Source organism: Manis pentadactyla, chromosome X (assembly GCF_030020395.1).
Source record: "Manis pentadactyla isolate mManPen7 chromosome X, mManPen7.hap1, whole genome shotgun sequence".
Taxonomy (NCBI): domain Eukaryota; kingdom Metazoa; phylum Chordata; class Mammalia; order Pholidota; family Manidae; genus Manis; species Manis pentadactyla.
Window position 1 is genome coordinate 9,430,966 of NC_080038.1, and position 22,504 is coordinate 9,453,469.

The following is a 22,504-nucleotide window of genomic DNA, read 5'->3' on the forward strand; positions in this document are numbered from 1 at the left end:
TTACTACAGAGGAGACCGAGGCACTTGGAGGTTTGAGTGACTTAACCAGCTTCCACACTGGTTAGTGGCAGAGCCAAGATTTGAGAGCAAGAGTTGTGGATCTAGAACCCCGGCTTCTTGCCTTCACAGAACACTGCTTCCCTATCCTTGAAGACTCATCAGGTTGTTTTTACAATATTTTCATAGTAATTTCTCAAAGAAATCCTCCATGCATTTAATCTACTGTGAGCAGATTTCTGTCCTTTGCAACAAATCCTTCCTGATTAAGACATAGAAAGATTAAAAGATAATAACTCCTGGCCAAATGGCACAGACAAGTGCCTTCAAGCTGTTCTGTAGTTGTGCTAAAAAGCAGGCTCAGTTAACAAAATGAGGCTGCCTTTACAGGGGCCACTTTTCTGGAACATATCTGTAACGTTCATGTCACTCTTCCAGAGGGAGTGCATTCCATGGTGCTGCTGCATAAAGAATGCCACCCTCTAATTTCTCTAGCCTAACATTACCTCTTCTCTAGTATCCTGTGGCCTGTACATTCCTCTGCCATAGAAGACATTACATTACATTGGAACCACTTTTCTGTATCAGGGCTTCCCAACCTCAGCACTATTAACATTTGAAGACAGATAATTCATGCTTTGCTGTGGGGCTGTCCTGGGCACTGTAGGGTGTTTAGCAGTACCCTGGCGTCTACCCATGAGATGCCAATAGCACCTCTCCCCTATTGTGACAATCAAAAGTGTCTCCAGACACTGTCTGATGTTGCCTGGGGGCCCAAATCACTCTTGGTTGAGAACCATGGGTCTATATGTTCTAGACCCCCTCCCTCAAACTCACACTGACTTCATGGGCAGCACACTGTCTTGTTTATCCTTATTTCTTTCCAATGCTTGGTACCTTTTGACACACATTACATCCTAATTGAAGACAACGATAGTAACTTGCGTTAAAATGCTGTTTCGTACTTAAAAGCTTGGAGTACCTGTCTATCTGTTTCCATGTGGTTTTAGTCATGCCACCAGAATAAGGGATTTAATATAGAAATTAGGATTTCTGTGAATATGAGAGTAACCGGGGTGGAGTGGGGAATGAAGGTCTGGAAGGCTATAGTAGAAGATAGGACTTCAACCCGAAGTTCAGGGTGGAAAAGCAGGTCACAGGGAAATCTGAGAAGCCACCAGATCCAGCCTTGAAAGTGGGATCATAAAATGGGAGCCCACAGAGAAGTCTGCAAGGCCACTGTGTCTAACGAAGCAGCTTCGTCTGACCCCCAGAAACTCCCCAAAATAATCGCCTCTGCTTCCTCCTTTCCACCTTCCAGATCTGTCAAATTCCTCTCATTGACAAACCCTAACTTGGAACCAATCAAGAAGGGAATCTGGGAAGTGCAGTTCTTCCCAGCCTTTGGCAGGCACTTCTACAGGAGCGGTGGTGCCAAGTAAACAACAGATAATCCTGTACAGTAACTCCTTCCTGACACAAAGTGTGTGTGTGTGTGTGTGTATATATATATATATATATATATATATATATATATATATATATATATATATATATATATATAGAGAGAGAGAGAGAGAGAGAGAGAGAGAGAGAGATTGAAGCATGATAATGATAATGGTCTGGAGTACCTGGCAGTCATGGTCATCCAAGTTAGAAAGCAAGTAAATGCTCACCGTGATGTTGCTACTAATGTTTTTACTTTGGCCTTGGGCTCATCCTCTGATCACCTGTCCCCTCCAGTTTGCGCTATGTAGACAATCTCAACATTCACACTGTTGGCCCCCTGAACAGATGGCAAACTATGTTAATATTCAAACAGCTCATACTGCAGATGGAAGATGTTCATCTTCATGCTTCTTAGAATTTAGTGTATCTTCTGAGGATTCTAGCTAGACCAGAATTGACAGAGACTAGTAGGAAAGAATTTCCATATGCAAGGTATTGTTTCCTTCTTGAGGAATCGAAACACCACAACCATGTTAATTGATTTCTAATATGACTACAGCTGACATTAAGCAAAAACATTTCTGCTTTATAGGTTTTGAGCCAAAAGTCAATTATTTCTAAGTAATTACTTCCAGTCCATTAAAAATATGGTGCTGCAGGTGAGGTGTGATCCAAAGTAAAGTACATATTTCACTTTAGAGAATTAGATTCAAAATATACATTGAAAAGTCATGCACTTCAGAGACTGTATGGCCCATGAAGTCTAAGGTGTTTGCTATCTGGCCCTTTATAGAAAATGTTTGCTGACATCTGGGCTAGAGGGAGAGCAGCAGGAGTTGAGGCCTGAGAGGTAAAGGGGACAGTACAAGAACTTGTTTTTTACTGAGGTGAAAGCCATTGGAGGGTTTTGAGCTGATGAAGACCTGACTTGATTCACATTTTAATGGGATCCCTCTAGTTACTGTGCTGAGGATAGACATTATTGTTGAGGGGGACAGTCTAGAAGCCAGCACACTGGGTAGAACTCTATTACAATAATTCTGATGGTGGGGAGATGATTCTGATGAGCCACCACTGGGTGGCTCAAACAGCATGTAGTGTTAAAGGTGGTCATAAGTGACTAAATTTGGAGACTGAGCTGGTCGGACTTCCTGGTATTAGATGTGTTGCATAGCCCCACATAGGTGCAGGGGAGGCTAGAAAACGCAGCCTCTCCACATGCACCTGTGTGACCAGCCAAAGCAGGGCTTCTTAAATAGGGGCAACTTGCCCCCAGGAGACATTTGGCAATGACTGGAGATATTTTTCATTGTCACAACTGACGGGGAAGGCTGCTGCTTGCATCTAGTGGGTAGAGGCCAAGGATGCTACTAACGTCCTAAGATACACAATACAGTTCCCTACAACAAATAATTACCTGGCCCTAAATGTCATTAGTGCTACAGTTAAGCAGCCTTAACCTAAGGAAAATCCAACACTGGAAGAAGAAACAAAGATGGGTTTTCATGGATAACTAGGAGTCTTAGCCCAGCTCCACCTCCTATGCCCCAGTCCCTGCAAGGCACTGGTAGGCTGTGGCAACGTCAGTCCCCGGAGGCCCAACTCATAACACAGCTGAGTTCTGTGTGTCCCTCCTTGCCCACATATTTCCCCCCTGATTATTGTAAGTGAGCTCTGTCTTGAGTAAGACGCCCTTCTGGCTTTTTCTTTTATATACAAAGGCTTGTAAAAATAACATGTGTGATCAAAGCAATGAAGGAAATTTTGTGTAATGATAGCTAAATTTTCCATCAATTAGAATTTCAAGACTTAAAACTGATATGTGGTGATGACCACAGGTTTATGAGAATTTTACTTTCTTCACCAAACCCAAGTGAATGGCATATAAGCTCAGATACCCTTAATGTTATACAGATACTCCTTAGTCTTTTGCTATGGGTAATAATTGAAAAGGTCTAATTTATTTGGTAAAATATTTGCATATATCTAATACTTACTGGCTTGTCATTTACCCAGCATTATTATTTTGGTTTGTGAACAGATATATAAATGCAAGAAAAGACTTCTTTATACTCTGGAGTGTTTATCTATTTGATTTATTTTCCTTGCAAAAAAAGTATGCATTTTTTTGCTAAGATTATTAATATGGTGGATCTAATTTTACATATTTTCACACTGTCTGTGATGATCACTAGCTTAACAGTGGGCCAAAAAAATGGACAGTGTTTCAAATATACATCATAAACACACAAGTACTTGAGTGGCATTGTTGAGTTTAGGTTTGCCCTAATTTTATATATAAATCCAATATGCAAACATAAGCCACATAATAAATAAAGAAAGCACTTTTCCTATTACAAAAGACTTTTTTCTACTATCCATTTAAGAAACAGTTACTTTATATATATTCAACATAGGAAGCTTTGGCCAAGTACTGTTCTAGGTACTGGAGCCATCAAGATATGTGAAACTGGGTTCCTGCACTTGAAGTTTACAGAAAAGAGGCTGGCATGTAAACAGCTGATTTTAATATGATGCAGAAGGTTCCAATATGGGGACATGTACCATACCCTACAGAACTACAGACAAATCTATGGTCTAGGCTCAGGGGTCAAGAAAAGTCATCCTGAATAGGATGAGAGCAGAGTTCAGTCTTGACATGCAGGAACTCAACAGGTGAAGAGAGGTGAGGGGTATTCTGTGCAAAGGGAAATAGTTAGCTAAAGTCAAAGATCGTGAAACCCCATGAGAGAAATAGATATTAGGCAGGACATATGGGTCCTTAAATGTCTTACAAAGGAGCTTGGGAGTGGTCATTAAGGAGATTAGAAACCATGGAAAAGTATTAAGCCTGGGAATGGAAGTAATAAACAAATAACATTCCCTTAACTCCACTACAGCAGAAAGCAGGGCTGGCTTCAAAATTTATGCGACCCAGTGTAAAATGATAATGTGGGGCCATTATTAAAAAATTATTATGAATCTGAAGATGGCTACAGCAAAGCATTAAACTATAGGGCCCTTCTAAGCACTGGGCCCTGTGCAACTGCACAGTCTGCATGCCCACAAAGCCAACCCTAGCAGAAGGTATCAGGGCAGGGGGAGGAAGAAGACATTAAGACCCTTGTTTGCATGCTGCCTAGTCTCTGGTTGGGAAGAAAAGTGTTAAACATATCAACCAGACAGAGATTAGCCTCAAGCCAGCACTAGAGCACATCCTTTCTAAGGTCTTACTCAGATCAAGAGTGTCTTTCCAAGTGCAGTTATTGAATAACGATGATAAGCCCAACATTGTACGAGAGGATGGGCCTACAGAGATGACTTTGGCACACCCTCAGGAACTCACCCTCCAGTGAGTTAGAACAGTGGAAAATCAGCTATCAAAATCCACAGTCCCTGGCTATCTATTTTTTAATATGATTGGGAAGCAAAAACTTACAAGTAATAATAAAAGGAAAATTGGAAATGAATTCTGAAATCCAATAGGCAGTTCAAGAGTCTCTTTCAGATTAGGGGACTCAGATAATCTGCATGTCATCTGGTGTATCCCAGCAGTATTAGCACTGATAACCTCACCACTCTGGGGACTTCAGGTTCATCTGAACTCCAGTAAACCTTTGTATACATCTCAAGAATCTCTCTCAGATTATTCTCTATTTAGTTCTCTATGCCCCGCCAAAAACCCAAGGTCTTATTTATCTTTTGCTTCCCTTGGTTCTTAAAATAAAGCTCCAAACTGGCTCCATGGTTTGCAGGCCCTATATGAGCTAGTCCGTAGCCATCCCTGAAACTTTGTTTCATCCCACTTTTCCCCTGCTTCCAGGTACCATCCTGCCACCTCTCAGTTGCAACAAACCCTCCCATCTCAGACATCTCCTAACTCTGCCTTCACCTCTCTAATGTATCTCATTTTTCAGATCTCTAATGAAATATCACGTCCTCAGGGAAGAGCTTCTCTTATCTGCCAGATTACACCAGGACCCCCATCAATAAACTCTCATAGCACCCTATAATCTCCCTTCAGAGCCCTTACAATTGGTAATTATGTATTCATGTGATCATTTTATTAATGTGTGTCTTCATCTCAAGGCTGCAAACTCCTCGAAGGCAAGAGTTTGGTCTATTTTGCTCACCACTAGATCCCCAGCAAATGGCACCGTGCCTGGCATCTCCTCAGGCCTTTTCTGGCCACTCAATCTAAAACAGCCATTTCTCTGCCACTCATCTTTCTTAAGTCTTTTACCTTGAATTGTTTTCTCCAAAGCATGCTTCATTATCTGTGTGTGTGTGCCCGTGTGTGTCTTGTGTGTTTATGTGTATACACATATGTGTGTGGGTGTACAAGTATGTGTTTGTATGTGTGCATAATTTCTTTACTTGTTACTGTTTTCCCCACTAGAATTAAACTCCAAAAAAGAACAGAGAAGTCTTGTTGTTCAGTGCTGTACCCATACCACATACTTGGCACATAATAGGCACTCAATGAATATTGGTTGGAAACATGAATACACAAATGGCAAGTGCCTAAGAAATGAATACTTAAAGTTCCTTCTTCAACAATCAATAATAATGATATCCTGCATTGAAAAAGAGATGATCCATTGATATTCTTTTCCTTTGGAAAAGTTGCTATCTATGGTCCGCCAACATGACACTGTGGCAGTTTTAACACATTTCACCACATGTCATTAAGCAACAAGAGGTTATATTTCGTTTACTTTATTTCAAATTTGTTCTGCAAAGTTCAGTCAGATTCTTCACCCATAATCTTCAATGGAAGCCACATGGGGTTTAATAGGGACAAATTCATAAAAATCAAAGACTTTCAGAGTCTCTGGAATCAGTATGGGGACCAGACAGACCCAAATTTGAATCTCAATATCAACATTTATTAGCAATATAACTTTGCGAATTTACCTAACTTCTCTGAGCCTCAGTTTCCTCTGAAAGTAATGCAATTTGCAGGCTCAGTTTGGGTATAGGACTGACTATAGTTTTAAGTGCATGATATACACTTATAAGCAGTAAATGATATCTACTTATTAGTCATATGTATTCCCAAGTCCCCATGATACACAAGAGGAAATTGAGGCCATAAGAACTGAGAATTTCTTAAGGTCATCCCTCTTTCTCAAATCAAGGTAATAAAAATCGATTAAGCATCATATAGCCTTCATTTGGAGAAAACCTGTTGTGTTTGGACTCACTGTTTCCTAAAGGAGGGCTGGACATTCCATTATGTCCTTGCATTGATTTAGGCTCACTAAAACCTTCAGTTCCAACTGAGCAATTTCCTACTCTAACAGAAGGAATACTCAATCCAATCAAAGAATCTGGGTGAGAAATGGACAGAAAAAATTTTCCCCTACTCCAATTTTTTGGTTCTTTTTATCTCTTCCTTTTTAGGGCATAGAAGAAAAAAAAAGGAACAATGGGCTGTGCTAAAACTCTTCATTTTATAAATACCCTGTGCTTTAATAATATTGAAAACATTTTCTTATAACAAATAATGCACTACAGTGCATTTCTGGTGAGTTTTAGGTCCAATTTCATATTCAGACAAGAGCTATTCCAAACACATGAATGAGGAAACTTTACAATAAGTAAAACTGATGCATAAAATAAATAAAATAGTAAGTCTCAAATGAACTGAATAGTGCCATGGCGGTGCTTCATACGGCAAGACAGGATTTAAGGAGATTTAATCCAAGTGGGATGTAGAAATTGCATGTCTTGAAACTTTGACTGAATGATTCATTTTCTGTGAGAATTTAATCAGAGAATAAAAGAACAATGAGCTTGAAGTATTTACTGCTCAAAGTTACTGAAGATGGCAGGCCAGCAACAATAATTACCTAATTGGTTTCCTGGCTAATTAGAAGAAATGGAGAATATATGCCTAAAATTCTGAGGGGATCTGACTGACTCTCCTTGTGACTATGTTCACCTAAGCTGTGCCTACAGACTGTTCTTTGCTTTAGCTTCATGACTCAAGGTCATCTCCATTTTACCCTCATATAGGAATCTTGCCATATTACCGTAACATTTTATTCTGAACCTGTTGTAAAGGCAACTAGTTATTCATTATAACACAAAAATTAAAACTGGTTGCAATTATGTTTTCTGAATCAAAACCATACCCTTTGATGTGGATAATTTAAGGTTCTATATTTAAAATGCATTGAATGAGTCATAATGGTAAATAAGAAGACCCTTAAACTAGTATTAATATCACCTGCATATGAAAAATTAAATGACTAACTTCTACCTACAACAGATTTATTTTTGTGGTGGAGAATTTCAAAGAATTGATTTAATTAGCTGTAACTATGCTCAAAAGCATAATTTGAAATTCTGTTGAATGAATGAGGAAAATACTTTCAAGCATAGAGAAAACCCTCTTAAATTCCCTTTTGTTCATTATTCAACAAACGTTTATTACACACCCACAGTTTGCATGGCAATGTACAACATAATGATAATCTCACCTGGCATCATTTCTATGGTAGCTCTGGTACTTAACTGAGTGAGTTAATCTCTTCAGCTGGCCTTTTACAATATTTGAGGAAAGACTACAGAAATTAAATGAATGAGTTAGTTTGAAAAGAAACATGGACATGTGTATTGAGGTTTCCTTTTGTTTTATGTACTAAAAGCAGGTTACCAGTCAATTACCCTTTCTATTTCTTCAGGAGCCCAGGAATTTAAAAAGAATCTCATCTCACTCAGGCAGTGAACTATATGCTTAATCATGAGTTTCTAAATGTTCATAGAGGTGCGAACAGCAATTTGCAAGATTCTACAGATATAGAAAGGAAAGATAGTTCAGTAAATTTAGGCAGATATGGGGAAATATATTTTGAGGGATTGTTTCCATTTGAAAAGTAATTTTAGATTTAATAGTATAGAATAGTGAGTTCAGCAGCATTTTAGAGCCAGACATTAGGGCTCATCTAGGCCACTGGCTTCCAACCTTTTGCATTAGAGTCACTGGATTGTTAAAAATGCAGTTTCTCAGTTCTCACCCCCAGAGATTCTAACTCAGTTGGTCTGGAAGGTGCTGGGAAGGGTGGCAGGCACACATATACTTGTACAAGTTCCCCAACAGCCAAAGCTGACACCACAGATCTAGTCCAGCCTTGACATTTTTGGTATGAAGTCCCTGAGGCCTTGAAAGAATAAATATCTTGCCTAAGATCAACACAGCTTAGAACCTTTGGAGCCAGGCCATGAACACAAATATCAAAATTCCTTGTCTGGATCTCTCTATGCTAAACCAACTGACACTGTTTCTACCTCTCTCACACACTGTTGAGATCTAATTAACAATTAGTAATCGTTAGAAGTCCAAGTCTGCCTATTACCCATGTGACTAGCAAGTCACCTCCTCCTCATGACCTGTGTGCTTCTTTTCTTGCTAAGTACGGACTAAATCTAACAATGATACTGTAATGATTAGATATCTGTTTATTCCACATTTTTAAATACTTTGCTTACTTGAAACTTTTGTATCCATAAAATATATCATTCACATTTTAAGCCAAAGGAAAAAAATTTAATATTTGAGTCTCAGTCTAATTAAAGTCTTCATTATTGAGCTTATACAGTAAGCACATGGAAGCACTGTAATGTTAGGCTGGGTTTCTTGGCCAGCTTCCTTATATGATAATGCCTACAGGTTGGCCACTCCCACTGGGTTCTGAAAGCTCCTTGCAGGTCGGGCTTTTGTCCAGCTTTATGAACTATCTCCCAGCACCTAGCAACATGCTTGCCATAGACTCAACACTCAACAACTAATTGTTGAATGAAAAATCCTTTATTACATTTTTTAAGAAGTTAGAGTATCTTGAACCAACTTGTATAGGACAGTCCCATATAAATAACAGTACTGGAAGATGGTTTTATAAAGGAGTAGTTTCAGTTACATTATTACAAGAGCTTTGACCTGATCTTCCTGACATAAATTTGTTCTTGCCATATTCTTTGGATTACAGTTAGGCTCTCATTCATGTTATGTTAAAAGTCTTTCATTCAGTATATCTATTTTTTATTGAAGTATCGTTGACATACAATCTTATGTTGGTTTCAAATATACAACACAGTGGTTCAACAGCTAACCCATATTATTAACTCCTCACCCCCACTAGTGCAGTTTCAGTATATCTTTTATATGTGGCTGAAGGCAAAACTGATGTGCAGTAAACACTGATGAAATAAAATTAATACCAAGTTTTCTTGTCTTTTGGGAAATAGGACCATTATTAGTATCTGGCAAGGTAAAGAGTGAAGTGCCTTCTGTGACTCAGAGGGGCTGCATGGCACTGTGAAAGGCAGTAATCCAAGTATAGAAGGTGATTCAATCAATGGCCACGTTTAACAAAATTTTTATTAAGCAGGCCATTTCAATCCCACCTTTTCAACCCTACCATTCTGACCCATCTATACACATAGATTCCATATTTTTGTCTCTACTAAGGTTACAACTTTTCAGTCTTTCTTTTAATTCGTGTAGAAGTAATCCATACAAAATGCCAGACATCAGCTAAAATGATTAAATATGTTCAATTATGGTAGAGATAAGTAACTAGCCAAAGAACCAATGTTAAAAACTGACCCTAGAAAAATTTTCCATGGAAGAAATACTCAACACCATATAATGAATATTTAATCTCTATAACTGAGATGAACTAGAAGGCTGGAGGGGAAACAGGTATACATATAAGGGGTTAATCTGAGATCTAACATTAACCTTAAAGCCAATGTTAATGGAAGGACCTGGGTAGTTATGCGGCACAACACTAGAAGTTCCTAGGTCAGGACCAGGTACACAGTAGGGATTCAGTAAGTGCTTCTTTGAATGAATGAATGATGAATGAGTGAATGAACAAATGATCCTCTTTATGGATTTACAGTACAATATTGGGATTTGGAGGCTTGGCTTTTAAACAGTCCTTTCAAAGCTATGGGTTAATGAACTAGATTTGGGGAAAGTCAGTGCTGAATATAATGTACATGTTTCTGTTTGTTAATTAAAATGACGACAAAGTCATTATTCTTAGCCTTAATTTCTCAGCATGAGAAGCTAATGAACTGTGTCTGTTCTATGAATAATTGAATTGAACTTGAAAGAGAACTCCATATTCCAAAAGCCTCCCACACTACCAGTAACTGTGATTTATCTTGTTACTTCTGAAGAGTTTTAAGCATTTTCCATCTGATTTGACTGACAACCAGTCTGTGTTTCCTCTGTCTTTATTCTCCCAGGAAGAAGATGTTACTCGTGAAAGTCGTTTTAATTTCAGTGGTTATGGGATGGGTCACTGCCTCCAAGTGAAAGATGGAACAGCTGTGAAGGCCACACCTGCCAACCCACTCCCACAACCCCCAAAAGATGCAGATGCCATCAAGAAGAAGTTTGTGGACCGGGCAAAAAGGATTGACACGATATCTCGAGCTGCCTTCCCATTGGCCTTCCTCATTTTCAACATCTTTTACTGGATCACATACAAGATCATTCGGCATGAAGATGTCCACAAGAAATAGATGTGCCCTTCAGACCCTGGGACCTTCTTGCCTAACTGTTGTGCTTGTAAATACACAGTGAAATTGTCTTTATATCACTTTGACAGAAGAGGACTGGGGGTGGGGGGAGGGAGGATCATGGGGGTGGGTTTCCTGGCACCTACAAGAATAAAGATAAGTTATCTGGCAATGAGGAAAATGTTTGCACAAAATTTAAGTGTTGCAGAATCACGTGAGCATAATTCCCTTCATAGTCTTTAGAATTGTTCTTTCAGATGATGCATTAATTAGACATGATATGCAAGGCCAATTTCTTGAGGGCTATTTGTCTTTTGGTTTGGTTTGGTTTTGACTACTTCTGGTACTGCAGAGTTAGCTTAAAACAAACACACACACATACATACTTACAAAAGGAAAATGCTTACCATCTGACCATAGTGACTAGCCTATAGTGAGTTGAGGACCAAACTTTTTCAGGAAAATGCTGCCTCGTTTTTAAAACAAGTCTCCTAAGCTCCATTCTTTACAATGTCTGTAACTAGTGTTTCACCTGAGAAATCCTTTTGTGGTCGTAAATGATTTCTACTTATTGAGAAAACAACAACAAAAAATAAACACCAATCAGAAAGAACAGATTTCTACTTTACTGTCCATGTAAGTGTGCATTTTAACATTATTTGTCTTTCCTAGGGGCAATTTTGGGGCTTAGATTGTGTATTGTGTAATTGATTTGATAGTATATCCTCTTAAAAGTAAATGCCCATTTCATTTCAAGATCCAAGTTAGTGCGCTATACTCTTTTCACTTTGGCTATATTTATATGTGACTTTAAGTACTCAAGTGTGACTTAGCCATTGCACTCTCAGCCACAATATTTATGGAGATGGTGTTTCCTGAATGGTGTAGCTCATATTTGCTTGAACTTCCCATTTCTGCTCTCATTGTAGGTGTAACTACTAGTCCTAATGTCAACTAACCCATGATTTCTACTGTCAACCCAAGTGAATATTGTTTTAACTATCCTTAACTAACTTAAAGAATTTTAAAATTGTACTGTGATTTTCATAACCCGTTGCCTTTTTGGTACCAGAGCTACATGGTTTGAATCCTGGCTACATGTTTTAAGTAAGAAAAAAAAAAAAGACGTATTTTTGCTTACTCAGATAAAAGACAATCTGTAAAAATATAATGAGAAAATTAAATTTTACATGTGCTGTAAAAGGGGTTATTAAAAATATTTGTTCAATTTCAATAAAGCTAAGTGTGCCACAGAACTTCTCTGAATCTTTCCATTTTTGTACTACAATGTAAATCATTTAGATGACAACGGTAACCGGGATTTTTGTTTCTGGTCTTCCTCATAAGCTTGAAGCACTTGTTATAATATAATAGTAGCTTATAGTATCCCCATAAAGAAAGGATAAGGACACCTTATTCTCATCGTAGAAACAGGGAAATGGGACACAGAAATGTTAGTAGTCATTGTGAGCAGAATCTAATACTGGATGCTTCATACGAAATATGGAAAAGTTCCAACAGCACTGAGGAATCATAAAATATCAAGGTGAAAAGAAACTTAGAAGACCAACTTGTCCTCCTGCCCATCCTAATTTTGTCAGAAATGGAGTTCCATGGTGAAAAAACAATCCTGAGAACCCCAGTGAAGTAGAGGTAAGTCATCTTGACCCGAGCAGATTTTCCTTAACAAAAGGTATCCATCAGAATATTTTCAGGAAGATGTGGATTCTCATAAATTGATGTTTATGGCCTTTTAAACCTATGCAAATACTGAATCATTTCCATGGAGAGGAGTAATGCAGAATGGCTAAAAGCATGAATTTTGAAGATAGAAAGCATGAATTTTGAAGATAGAAATTATTATTATTATGAATAGTATTGGTTATCCTAGTAATAGTATTGGGCAAGAAGCGTCACAATTCCTAACCCTGGCAAAATTAATGCCATGTTTTTTTGGCATCATTCCTAAAACACTGTTTCTTACTGCTCATTCCTTTCCAAACAAATAAGGCAAAGTTTTTGATTGGTCTCCATTCTCTTCCTCCCACTGAAAAACAGTAACATTGAAGCTAAAATGCCCCCAAAGATGGGCCTGACCTCCTAAGTATCCTACAAAGAGCCCTGAGGCTGCATATAATGGGGTGGGGAGGCACCTTGAGGGAAATGCTAAGTTGAATCATGTCTAATCAAGATGTGCACTATATAATTTTCGTGGGGGTCAGTCCCCGCATTAGAAAATTCTTAAAGGATTCACCTTTAAACATATCTGCCAGCCACTCAAGAAGGCAAAGGCATTGTGGGCAGCTAGAGGGATTATTGACTTTTCTCTGATTCTAGTCCGCATCCAGTGGGAAGAATTATTGAATACACTGGTTTGGGTTATATAAATAAGATAAAATTTCAAAGGAAAGATCTTGAGCACCACGTACTCTGGTGAAATGGACAATTCCCCTACAGTGTTACTGGAGATTGTATTTAGGAGATTCTTCTTTCATAATACTATTTGAAACAAAATACTTCAAGATGAAAAGCATAGCTCTGAGGAAAAGAATTTACAACCAATTTTCATTAGATTGGAAACTTCTTGAAGAAAGTGGCTGTTTTCATGGGTTCTCTGCACTGCCTGCCAAAGTTCAAATGCCCAGGGAATGTTATTACTATTGCTAGGGAAACGGTGAAGGAGACTATGCTGTGCCTGTTGACCAAGTTATCTAAGTTTTTCCCAACAAAGCAATAACATGAAGTAACCAACTACTGCTACCATTTTTCAGATAATGGATTACTGGGGGATTTGTCTTTTAAACATTTTTCAATTCCTACCACTTGGTTTTAAGAACAAGATGACTTAAGGCTTAAGACTCTGTGTGGCATTCTCAAACACCTTGGCTCAAGAAGGATGCTACGAACCAGACTGGCTGTGTGCATATTAAAATCCTTCCAAACAATGTTAGCATTAAGCTCCTCACCTATGCAGCTGAACAGAACTGCCAAATTCTGAAAGCAAATTTTCCAATAAAGATTAAATGAATATCATTTTATATTTTCCTTACTGCATTAATACCAAATAAGAAGATTTTAACCAAAACATAGCACAAAGTTTCATATCATACAAGTCACAGCTTTGGAAAAAAATCTATTCAGAATATTTTCTTGGGATTTAAGCATTTCCTAGTTTAAGCCTGAAGCCAATTTGTACAATGAATATAAGTCAAATATCTGCAAGATATTTTGTTTTAATCTTTCAACCTCTGCTTTAAACTTTTTCTTATTTTCACCAATTTGGGTTTTTCTCTTTTTTTGAAGTATAATTTGAATGATTCAAGTAATACATGTTCTTCATATATCTCAAAGTAGAAGAACTAAAGATAACACCACAAGCTCACATTCATACAGAGCTTTCAACATATCAACATGTTTTTAATTGAAATATTATAAATAAATAATACAATATTATATTAATTTCATGTGTACCACACAGTGATTTGACAATGATATACTTTAGTAAATGCTTGCTGTAGTAAGTATAGTGATCATTTGTGACCAAAGTTATTACAATATTATTGACTATATTCCTTATGATGTACTTTTCATGCCTGTGACTTATTTATTTTATAACTGGAAGTCTGTACCTCTTTATCCCCTTCACCTATTTCTCCCATTCCTGCACCCTACTCCCCTATGGCAACCACCAGTTTGTCCTCTATATTTATAAGCCTATTTCCATTTTGTTTGCTTGTTCTTAATTCTTTTAGAGTCCACATATAAGTGAAATGATATAATATCTGTCTTTCTCTGTCTGAGATTTTACTTAGTATATGCCCTCTCAGTCCATCCATGTTGTTGCAAATGGCAAGATTTAATTCTTTTTTGGCTGAGTAATATTCCATTGTACCACATCTTCTTTATCCATTCATCTATCAATGGACACTTAAGATATGGATACTGATGGATATTCATATCTTGGCTATTGTAAATAATGCTGTAATAAACATGGGGGTGCATATATTTTCAAATTAGTGACTTTGTTGTCTTCAGGTAAGTACCCAGAAGAGGAATTACTGGGTCATATGGTATTTATATTTTTCACCTTTTGAGGAATCTCCATACTGTTTTCCACAGTGGCTCCACCAGTTCACATTCCCACCACCAGTGTACAAGAGTTGCCTTTTCTCCACAACTTCACTGACACTTGTTATTTCATATCACCATGTTTTGATGTCTACAGCAGTATTCAATATATTAATGGTCCAAGGTGGCCAGATCACAAAGAATCAATACTTCTGTTTTGATTGATACACAGAAGATCCACGAGTTAAATGCCTCATCCAAAATCACCTATCATATTAGAGGTTGAACATCTAGCATAATTTGTTTCCTAACTCCTCAGACTATATCCTTTCATAATATCCACCCTTTCTAGGAAAATAAAAACCTGGAAAGTAAAAAGTCATGGTACCACTGACCCACTCTCATGGATGACAAAATAAGTTGGTAAAGGAGGGCAAACAGTAGAGTATTTCTGTTGCAAATGCCTAAGAGAAATAATAGTTCAAGTGCCACATAGAGCATTAAGAACATCTTCAAAGAGAGCAAATATCCTGCGTAACTGAATGGCCTAGAAGATACTAGGATTGAAAAAAAGACCAAAGGAATTCAATTTAGGAGATGTTTATTTCTATTTTTGAAGGAGGAAAAATGACCTTCCCATTGTCACACATGTCCCCATATAAGAAAAGATACAATATTCCTACCTTGGTACAAATTATAACTAATTGTATCTGCAAAGATCCTATTTCCAAGTAAGTCACATTCTGAGGTTCCAAGTGACATGAATTTTGAGGGAACTATTCAACCCAGTACAGGCACCAATTCTACCTTTTTTTTTTTTTCAGCCTTGCAGGCACCTGGCCCAGTGCAAAGTACATACAGATCCAGCCACAGGTAGATTAGTGGTTGAGCCTGCAGGCACTGGACTGAGCCTGCCTGACTGGGATCAAATCTCAGTTCTGCCTTTACCAGCAGTGAGCCTTTGAGCAAAGGTTCCAAATGCTCCATGCATCAGAGTCCTCATGTGTGTCAGTACCTATTTCAAAGAGTTCTAATGAGATTTAAATTAGTCAATTCATGTCAAGTGCTTAGAATAATCATTCACCCATAACAAGTGTTCAAGAAATATTATTAGCATTATTTTTAGACAAACACAATGAATGTTAAATAAATTTCATTATAGCCAGGAGAGTCAGAATGCAGCGAGGACAGCTTATATTGAAGCTGTTAATATTAGAAAATATTTTCACATCAGCCCTTTCTCTGTGCCTAGTCTTTCTAGAGCATCAGTGAACATTCAATTTAAAAGAGAGAAAGGCTGTAGGAGGAAAGGAGGTGAAAAGGAAAAGCTTGCCTTTCCTTCTCCCTCAGGGGAAAATATTCAAAAAAGTCACAGAGAAGCAGTATTATTTCTAAGAAACCATGCTAGGAAAATGGAATTGCTTTCTTGAAAGAAAGTAGATTAATACCTAGAGGGTCTAAAATGTAATTATGGTATTGATCTCAGGAAAGCCTTGGATGGATCTGATCATTTTTCCTTTTTGCTCTCCGGTATCATTAAAATGGGCTCACAGGTAAGGGTCTACCAACTGCAAATATCTGAACATCACACATCAAGCCAGGCAAAAGGCCCTGATAGTGGATCCTGGGAGTTATCAAGTAACATTCAATATGCGGTCACCTTGGTTCCCTTTTATCAGGAATTTTCTAAATGGCTTTGGGGACTGAGTTAGCAAGCTGTTACTGAGAAGGCAAGGCAACACTAGGTGGCAAATCAGTCCAAAGTTAGTGTGTCCTAGCTCCGCCCAGCCTGTGGGTTGACTGAGGGGGCAAGAGGACCCCACGCCTCAGATTAAAAATGAATTAAGGCTGATTTTACCTCTTTCCTCTTGAGCCCCACTGAGCAGATGACTCTTTTTTTGATCCCAGCAGTACCTCCTCAGCTGCTTTCCTTCCAAGCCGTGGAGAATCCTGCACCAACAGTCACCTTTCCCATTCGCGTGGACAAATGCACAGCCTGGTGGGAGCTTCTGGTTGCCTCCAAATCCAATGAAAGCCTGGAGACTGATGACTGGAGATTCTGGATTTTTAAGAAACTGTCTTAACAACATGAATATATTAGGAGTCTTAGGGGAAGCTGGTGGGAGCAAGTTGGAGATATATTTGAAGTCTTTAGGGATCTCTGATTCTATAGTTATATTTTTACTAAATCATTCCGTTGAAACCCTTAGCATTCCATGCCTTCCTTCACAGGAAAACTTTACCAGCTGCACAGTTTTAAATGGTTGGATTTTATTCTGGAACGGGAGTGAGAGATGAGGCTGGAAAGAAAAACAGGAATGAAAATATAAAGTCACATGCCTGGTTAAGGATCTTGGGATTTCTCTTGTAAGTAATGATACACCATTACAAGGTTTTAAGCCGGGGAGGGACAAGATTGATTTTGCATTTCAGAGCATAATTCTTCCTACAGAGTATAAAGGAGTTCAGAGGGAGATGAAAGAGGGATGATTTGTAAAGTTTTGATATTATATATTCCTGTTGAAACCTGACAAGATCCATCTACTGCCAAATATAACTGAAGCAAAGGAGAACTTCTAGCCTGAACAAAGAAACAAAGTGGACCCTAGAAACATGGATATACATATTTTTTAGTTGAAATGCATCAAAATTCACCATGTTACTAGCTAAAACTTCAGCAACATTTGATTTCCAGTAACAATCAAGGGTTAAGCATATAAGAATTAGCCAGCCTTACCTGCTGAGTCATAGATGGTGCTGGAGAACTGTGGGCTTTCCCTGAAGGGAAATGTTGAAAAATATGTCCTCCATGGAAAACATTTCCATTATGTTGAAAACATGGCAGATCAGAGCCCAACATGCAGTTCTGGAGGACTGACCATCCCCCAAGAGAAAGGAAAGAGGAGGGGGCAGGAAAACACCCTCCAACTCAGCACTCAGTTTCAGTCACTCTTCCTTTCTGGGCAGGGGCCGAGAGAGCCCAGGAAGAGCATCCTAGTGAGCCCCTTCCACACGTTAAGAAAACACCCAGGCTGGGAGACAAGAGCCTTACTGCAAAGCCTGTATTGTGGGTTCTCACACTTTACATGCTTGAATCTCAGAACAGCATTGAAAATCAGGTGCTGCTATCATTACTGCCATCACAGATGGGGAAACTGAGAACTCGAGAGATCAAGCAACGCTTCACAGGATCCAGAACAGAAAGTGGCACACTTGAGACTTGAGCCCAGGCCTATCCAATGCTAAAGCCTGTGTTCTTAACCAGAGTAATAATACTGTAGTGTTTTGCAAGTCTGAGTAATTCTAGGGGGCATAACTGTAGAGCCTGCTCACTCACAGATGTAAATCACATTTCCCAATATCAGCACTATTTACAATAAAAGTGACACAGGTATACCACACTGGTTGTCTTCGGTTACTGTTTTCTCAGGAAAATGCCTCTTAGTTTTTAATATCCAAACTTCACCTAAATACTTTTCCAGGGAATGAGGTTGTATGAAAAAATTACATTTATGTCTTTAAAAAATCAATACAACCTTTTTAAACAAAAAGGCATGTGGGAAACATCTCAAGTTTCATTACTAATACAATTGGCATTTAGAATGAATCAAGTTTAGATGGATCAGAAGCATGCATAGATATTTTGAAGTGTTCCAGAGAGTCAACAGAGGGAATCTGTGGCTAGGATACTGCTGGCACTAAAAAAGGCATGGCTGTAGACCAACTGTTAACAACCATATTAACTATTTGGTACAAAGGAAGCAATGTTTTACACATTTTACCTCATATGACAGTTTGTTCTTTACATATAGGCATTTTAATGTGTTTTAGTTGGTTGGGGATTTGGGGTTGATTTGTAATGCATAGTAATTTTTCCCATTTAAAATATTTGGAAAAGGGCTCCTTCAGCAGTTTTGTGAAGATCATTTGATTTCATTAACAGAAAACCAATGTTAAGCAAGAGATGTCTATATTTGGGGCTTCACCTCTGCCTCACCTATTTGTTTGATTTTTCAATTAGTTTACAACTCAATGGAAAAAGCAGATGGCTACTTCTAGATGGTCTCCACTAATAAATACAACACAGCAAAATGACAGGATGTCACTTCCAAGATCAGGTTACAAAAGACAGTGACTTCTTTCTTGCTCTCTCTGGTTCTTATTGCTTGCTTGCTCTGAAGAAGCAAGCTGCCAGGTTTTGAACTTCCCTATGGAGAGGCCTGTGTGGCAAGATTCTGAGGGAGTCCTCTGACCAACACCCAGCAAGGAATTGAGGCCCTCAGACCTACCACTACGATGACTACGCCTACAAGGAACTTAATCCTGCCAACAATCATGTAAATAAGCTGGGAAACAAATCCTCCATCTGTTGAGCTTTGAGTTGATTGTGGTTAACACTTTGATTTCAGCCTTGTAAGAGACTCTGAGCCAGGGAACAGAGCTAAACCATGCACAGATTCCTGACCCACAGAAAATGCAATAATAAATGTTTATTTTATTAAACTGCTAAATTCTAAGGCAATTTGTTATGCAGCAATAGATAACTAATACATTCAGTAAGTGTAAGCTGATGAAAGAATAAATGCATGACTTAATTATTCCCCAAAGAGATCAACTGATTTGGATCCCTAGGTACTTGCTTCCAGGAAGCAGGCCAAGATTTTCTGAATATGCTCTGGTGTTTATGGAAAATGAAATAGGGCTTGTACCTAAAACTTGGTTGGATCCCATCAATTTAATCAAGCCTAAATTTAGAGAATTGCTGCCTGGAAAGGAACTTTGAGGTGATTAACCAAATGCCTTCATTTTATAGAAATGGAAACCAAGACTCAGAAGAGCTAAATGACTTGCCCAGGGCCACAATGTCCATGGAACTGTCCTGCCAGAACCTAGGGTGTCTGACTCCCATTCCAGACCCTTCCACAGTATCCCACATGGCAGTGTTTAGAGGACAGGAATATCAGAACAGCTGCAGGAAGCCTGAACACAGAAAGAAAGATCAAGCAGGACTTGGGAGAGTGGGTGGGACTAGCGAAGGCATTCTATACAAGGAGCACATGACAAAAAAACAATGATGGGACTGTGCCTTGTGTGAGGAGTACTAAGAATCAGAATCTCCATGGTACGGTCAGTCATCCTAAAAGGTGAGAATGGGGAGGCCTTGGAAAGGAAGGGTACCTACAAGGAAGAGAGGTCAGCAGACTTGATGGCAAGCAGCCAGAGTAAATCTGGAAACAAGAAAAATGAGTGGGCAGGAAGAGAGAAGTGGGCAGCAGAACTTGGGAAACTTGCTAGCCTCACAGAAGGAAAAAGCAAGGACTAAACCTATAGATACAGAGCTCAGATTTGTGCTTAGAATATGCCAAAACCCTTACCTGGGTCCCCTGGCATTTGTATTATCCATTATATGACCACATGAGCTGCTGAATATGGTTATGTAGTATTTAATCTGTAAGCTACACATTACAGGCTTGAGATAGGCCCATAAGCTTTGGGTACTAACATGTAAAATTAGCTTACAAGAAGCCAACTTTAAAGAAATTATTGAGAAATTACTGATTCCTCAGACCCAGATTAAAGAATCCCAAATGTAACAGCCTGTCATAATGTGGTTTGGTAGATTCAGCGATAATTCCCCGATTTCTGACACAGACACTGGGGTGTCGGAGAGGAGCCAAAAGGGCAGGGCACTGGAGTCACGAGTCCTGATTCCATTCCAGGGTGACAGAACTGCTCTGCACTTCACTTTCTTCAGCTGCACAATACAGATAATAAAAGTTGCCTGTCCTGTGTCCCAAAGCCTCTGTGAGGGCTGAAGTTTGAAAAGCATAAAAGATCTGTACAAACGCATGGCTATATATAAAAAGAGGTTCCACTAAATTTTTCATTGTTGCCATGAAGACGCACTTCTTCACTCAGTAATGACTTTCTTCACAAAGAACAAAGAGGTTCAAAGGCCAAATTACATAAAATTACATCACATTGTCCAGTGCATGCAATAAATAATGGGACTGAAGATGATTCACAAAGATAACCGGATCAAGGCCCTGCCAAGCAGAGCATTTAATTCCTATGATCCTGGCCAGTAAGGAGAGGCAGGGAAGAAAGTCCTCCAGGTTTCAGCCACATAATAAGTACCAGAATCCAAGTGATGGAAACAGGGGGAAATGGTGAGATGGGCATGGAGACTTCCCTGGTAGTTTGTTAAGGTGACGCTAGCTGCTATAACCTTCCAAATCTCAGAGGTTTAACAGAATAGAAGTTTATCATTCAATCATGCAAAGTCCAGATGGGAAAGACTGATCGGTAGGTGGCTCTCCTCTCTTCCAAGCAACGATCTGGCACCCAGGCTCCCTTGAGGGCTCCAGAGTGACCACGGGCTCAAAGGCCCGTGCTGAATCCTCTGCATCTGTCTGGTGTACACATCAAGATATGGAGAAGGAGGAACACCTGCTTTGAGCTACTTGTGCCTGGGGCTGACGTACATCATTCTCTCTCACAGTCCTGTGGTGGGAACCTGTCATGTGGACCCAGCAGATACGAGGGAGATAGGAAATAGAGTTCGTGTTTTGCTAGCAATGATTCAACACTACAAAAAGGGAACTCGAATCTTAGAGGAACAGGTAGCCGTCTCTACCTCACCAAGAAACAGAGAGAAAACAGGTCTTCACCATTTTACAAACTTTCTTTTTGCCACTACTTCTAGGCAATACACACATCAAAGGTTTTTATAGCTAGAAATGTTACCAATAAAACGGATGGCATTCCTTGGAAAGTTGCTGCCATTTATCCTTAAATCATATAAAAATAGTCGAGCATGGTTCTAAATCGTAGATCAGAAGCTTGTGGGAGGGCATTCTTTTTAAAAAAAAGGGGGCAAAAAAATCCCAGGCTTTGAAGTCAAGTCAGGCTAAGTTCTAATCTCTGTTCCAGCCCAAACAGTAAGGAACCTTGCACAATTTATCTAAGCCTTCTGAATCTTAATGTCTTCAGCAGCAGCATAAGCTCCATAAGATGCTCTGAAAGGATGCTGTGAAGACTCATTGAGATGGCATGGCAAGTGCTTGGCCCATAAAAAGCTCTTGCAAAATAGTGCCCGCAGCATCTACTCAAGTTGAGTACATATATCCCCTATGCTCCACTCCTAGGATATGCCAAACATATACACATATTTACCAGGTGTCAAGTACCAGAATGTTCACAGCAACACTGTTCATAATAGCAAAAACAATACATATGCCTACCGAGAACAGAATGGACAAGTCAACTGTGGTATACTTACATGCAACACTACACAGCAATGACAGTGAACAAAACTACAGCTATGTGTACCAATGTGGGTGAATCTCACACATCCTGAGCAAAACATACAAGAGAATACTTGCTGTTTGGTTCCATTTATATAGAGTTCCAAACAGACTAAATTAATCTATGATGTTAGAAGTCAGAA

General features: G+C 38.9%; 2 protein-coding genes across 4 annotated transcripts in view; one reads left to right on the forward strand and one right to left on the reverse strand.

Moving 5' to 3' along the window:
* Positions 1–12,870, forward strand: part of GLRA2 (glycine receptor alpha 2) — a 185,758-nt gene extending 172,888 nt beyond the window's left edge. For 2 of the 3 annotated variants that reach the window (XM_036912948.2, XM_036912947.2), the window contains exon 9: positions 10,711–12,870. In XM_036912948.2, the coding sequence (XP_036768843.1) occupies positions 10,711–10,989 (279 nt within the window). In that variant the 3' untranslated portion in view covers positions 10,990–12,870. The remainder of the gene's footprint in view (positions 1–10,710) is intronic. The other variant, XM_036912945.2, reaches the window with a different exon arrangement.
* Positions 1–22,504, reverse strand: part of FANCB (FA complementation group B) — a 359,567-nt gene that overhangs the window by 234,922 nt on the left and 102,141 nt on the right. Inside the window, exon 12 of the mRNA XM_057495750.1 lies at positions 16,913–17,113. The gene's annotated coding sequence lies outside the window, so the exon portion shown is untranslated. The remainder of the gene's footprint in view (positions 1–16,912; positions 17,114–22,504) is intronic.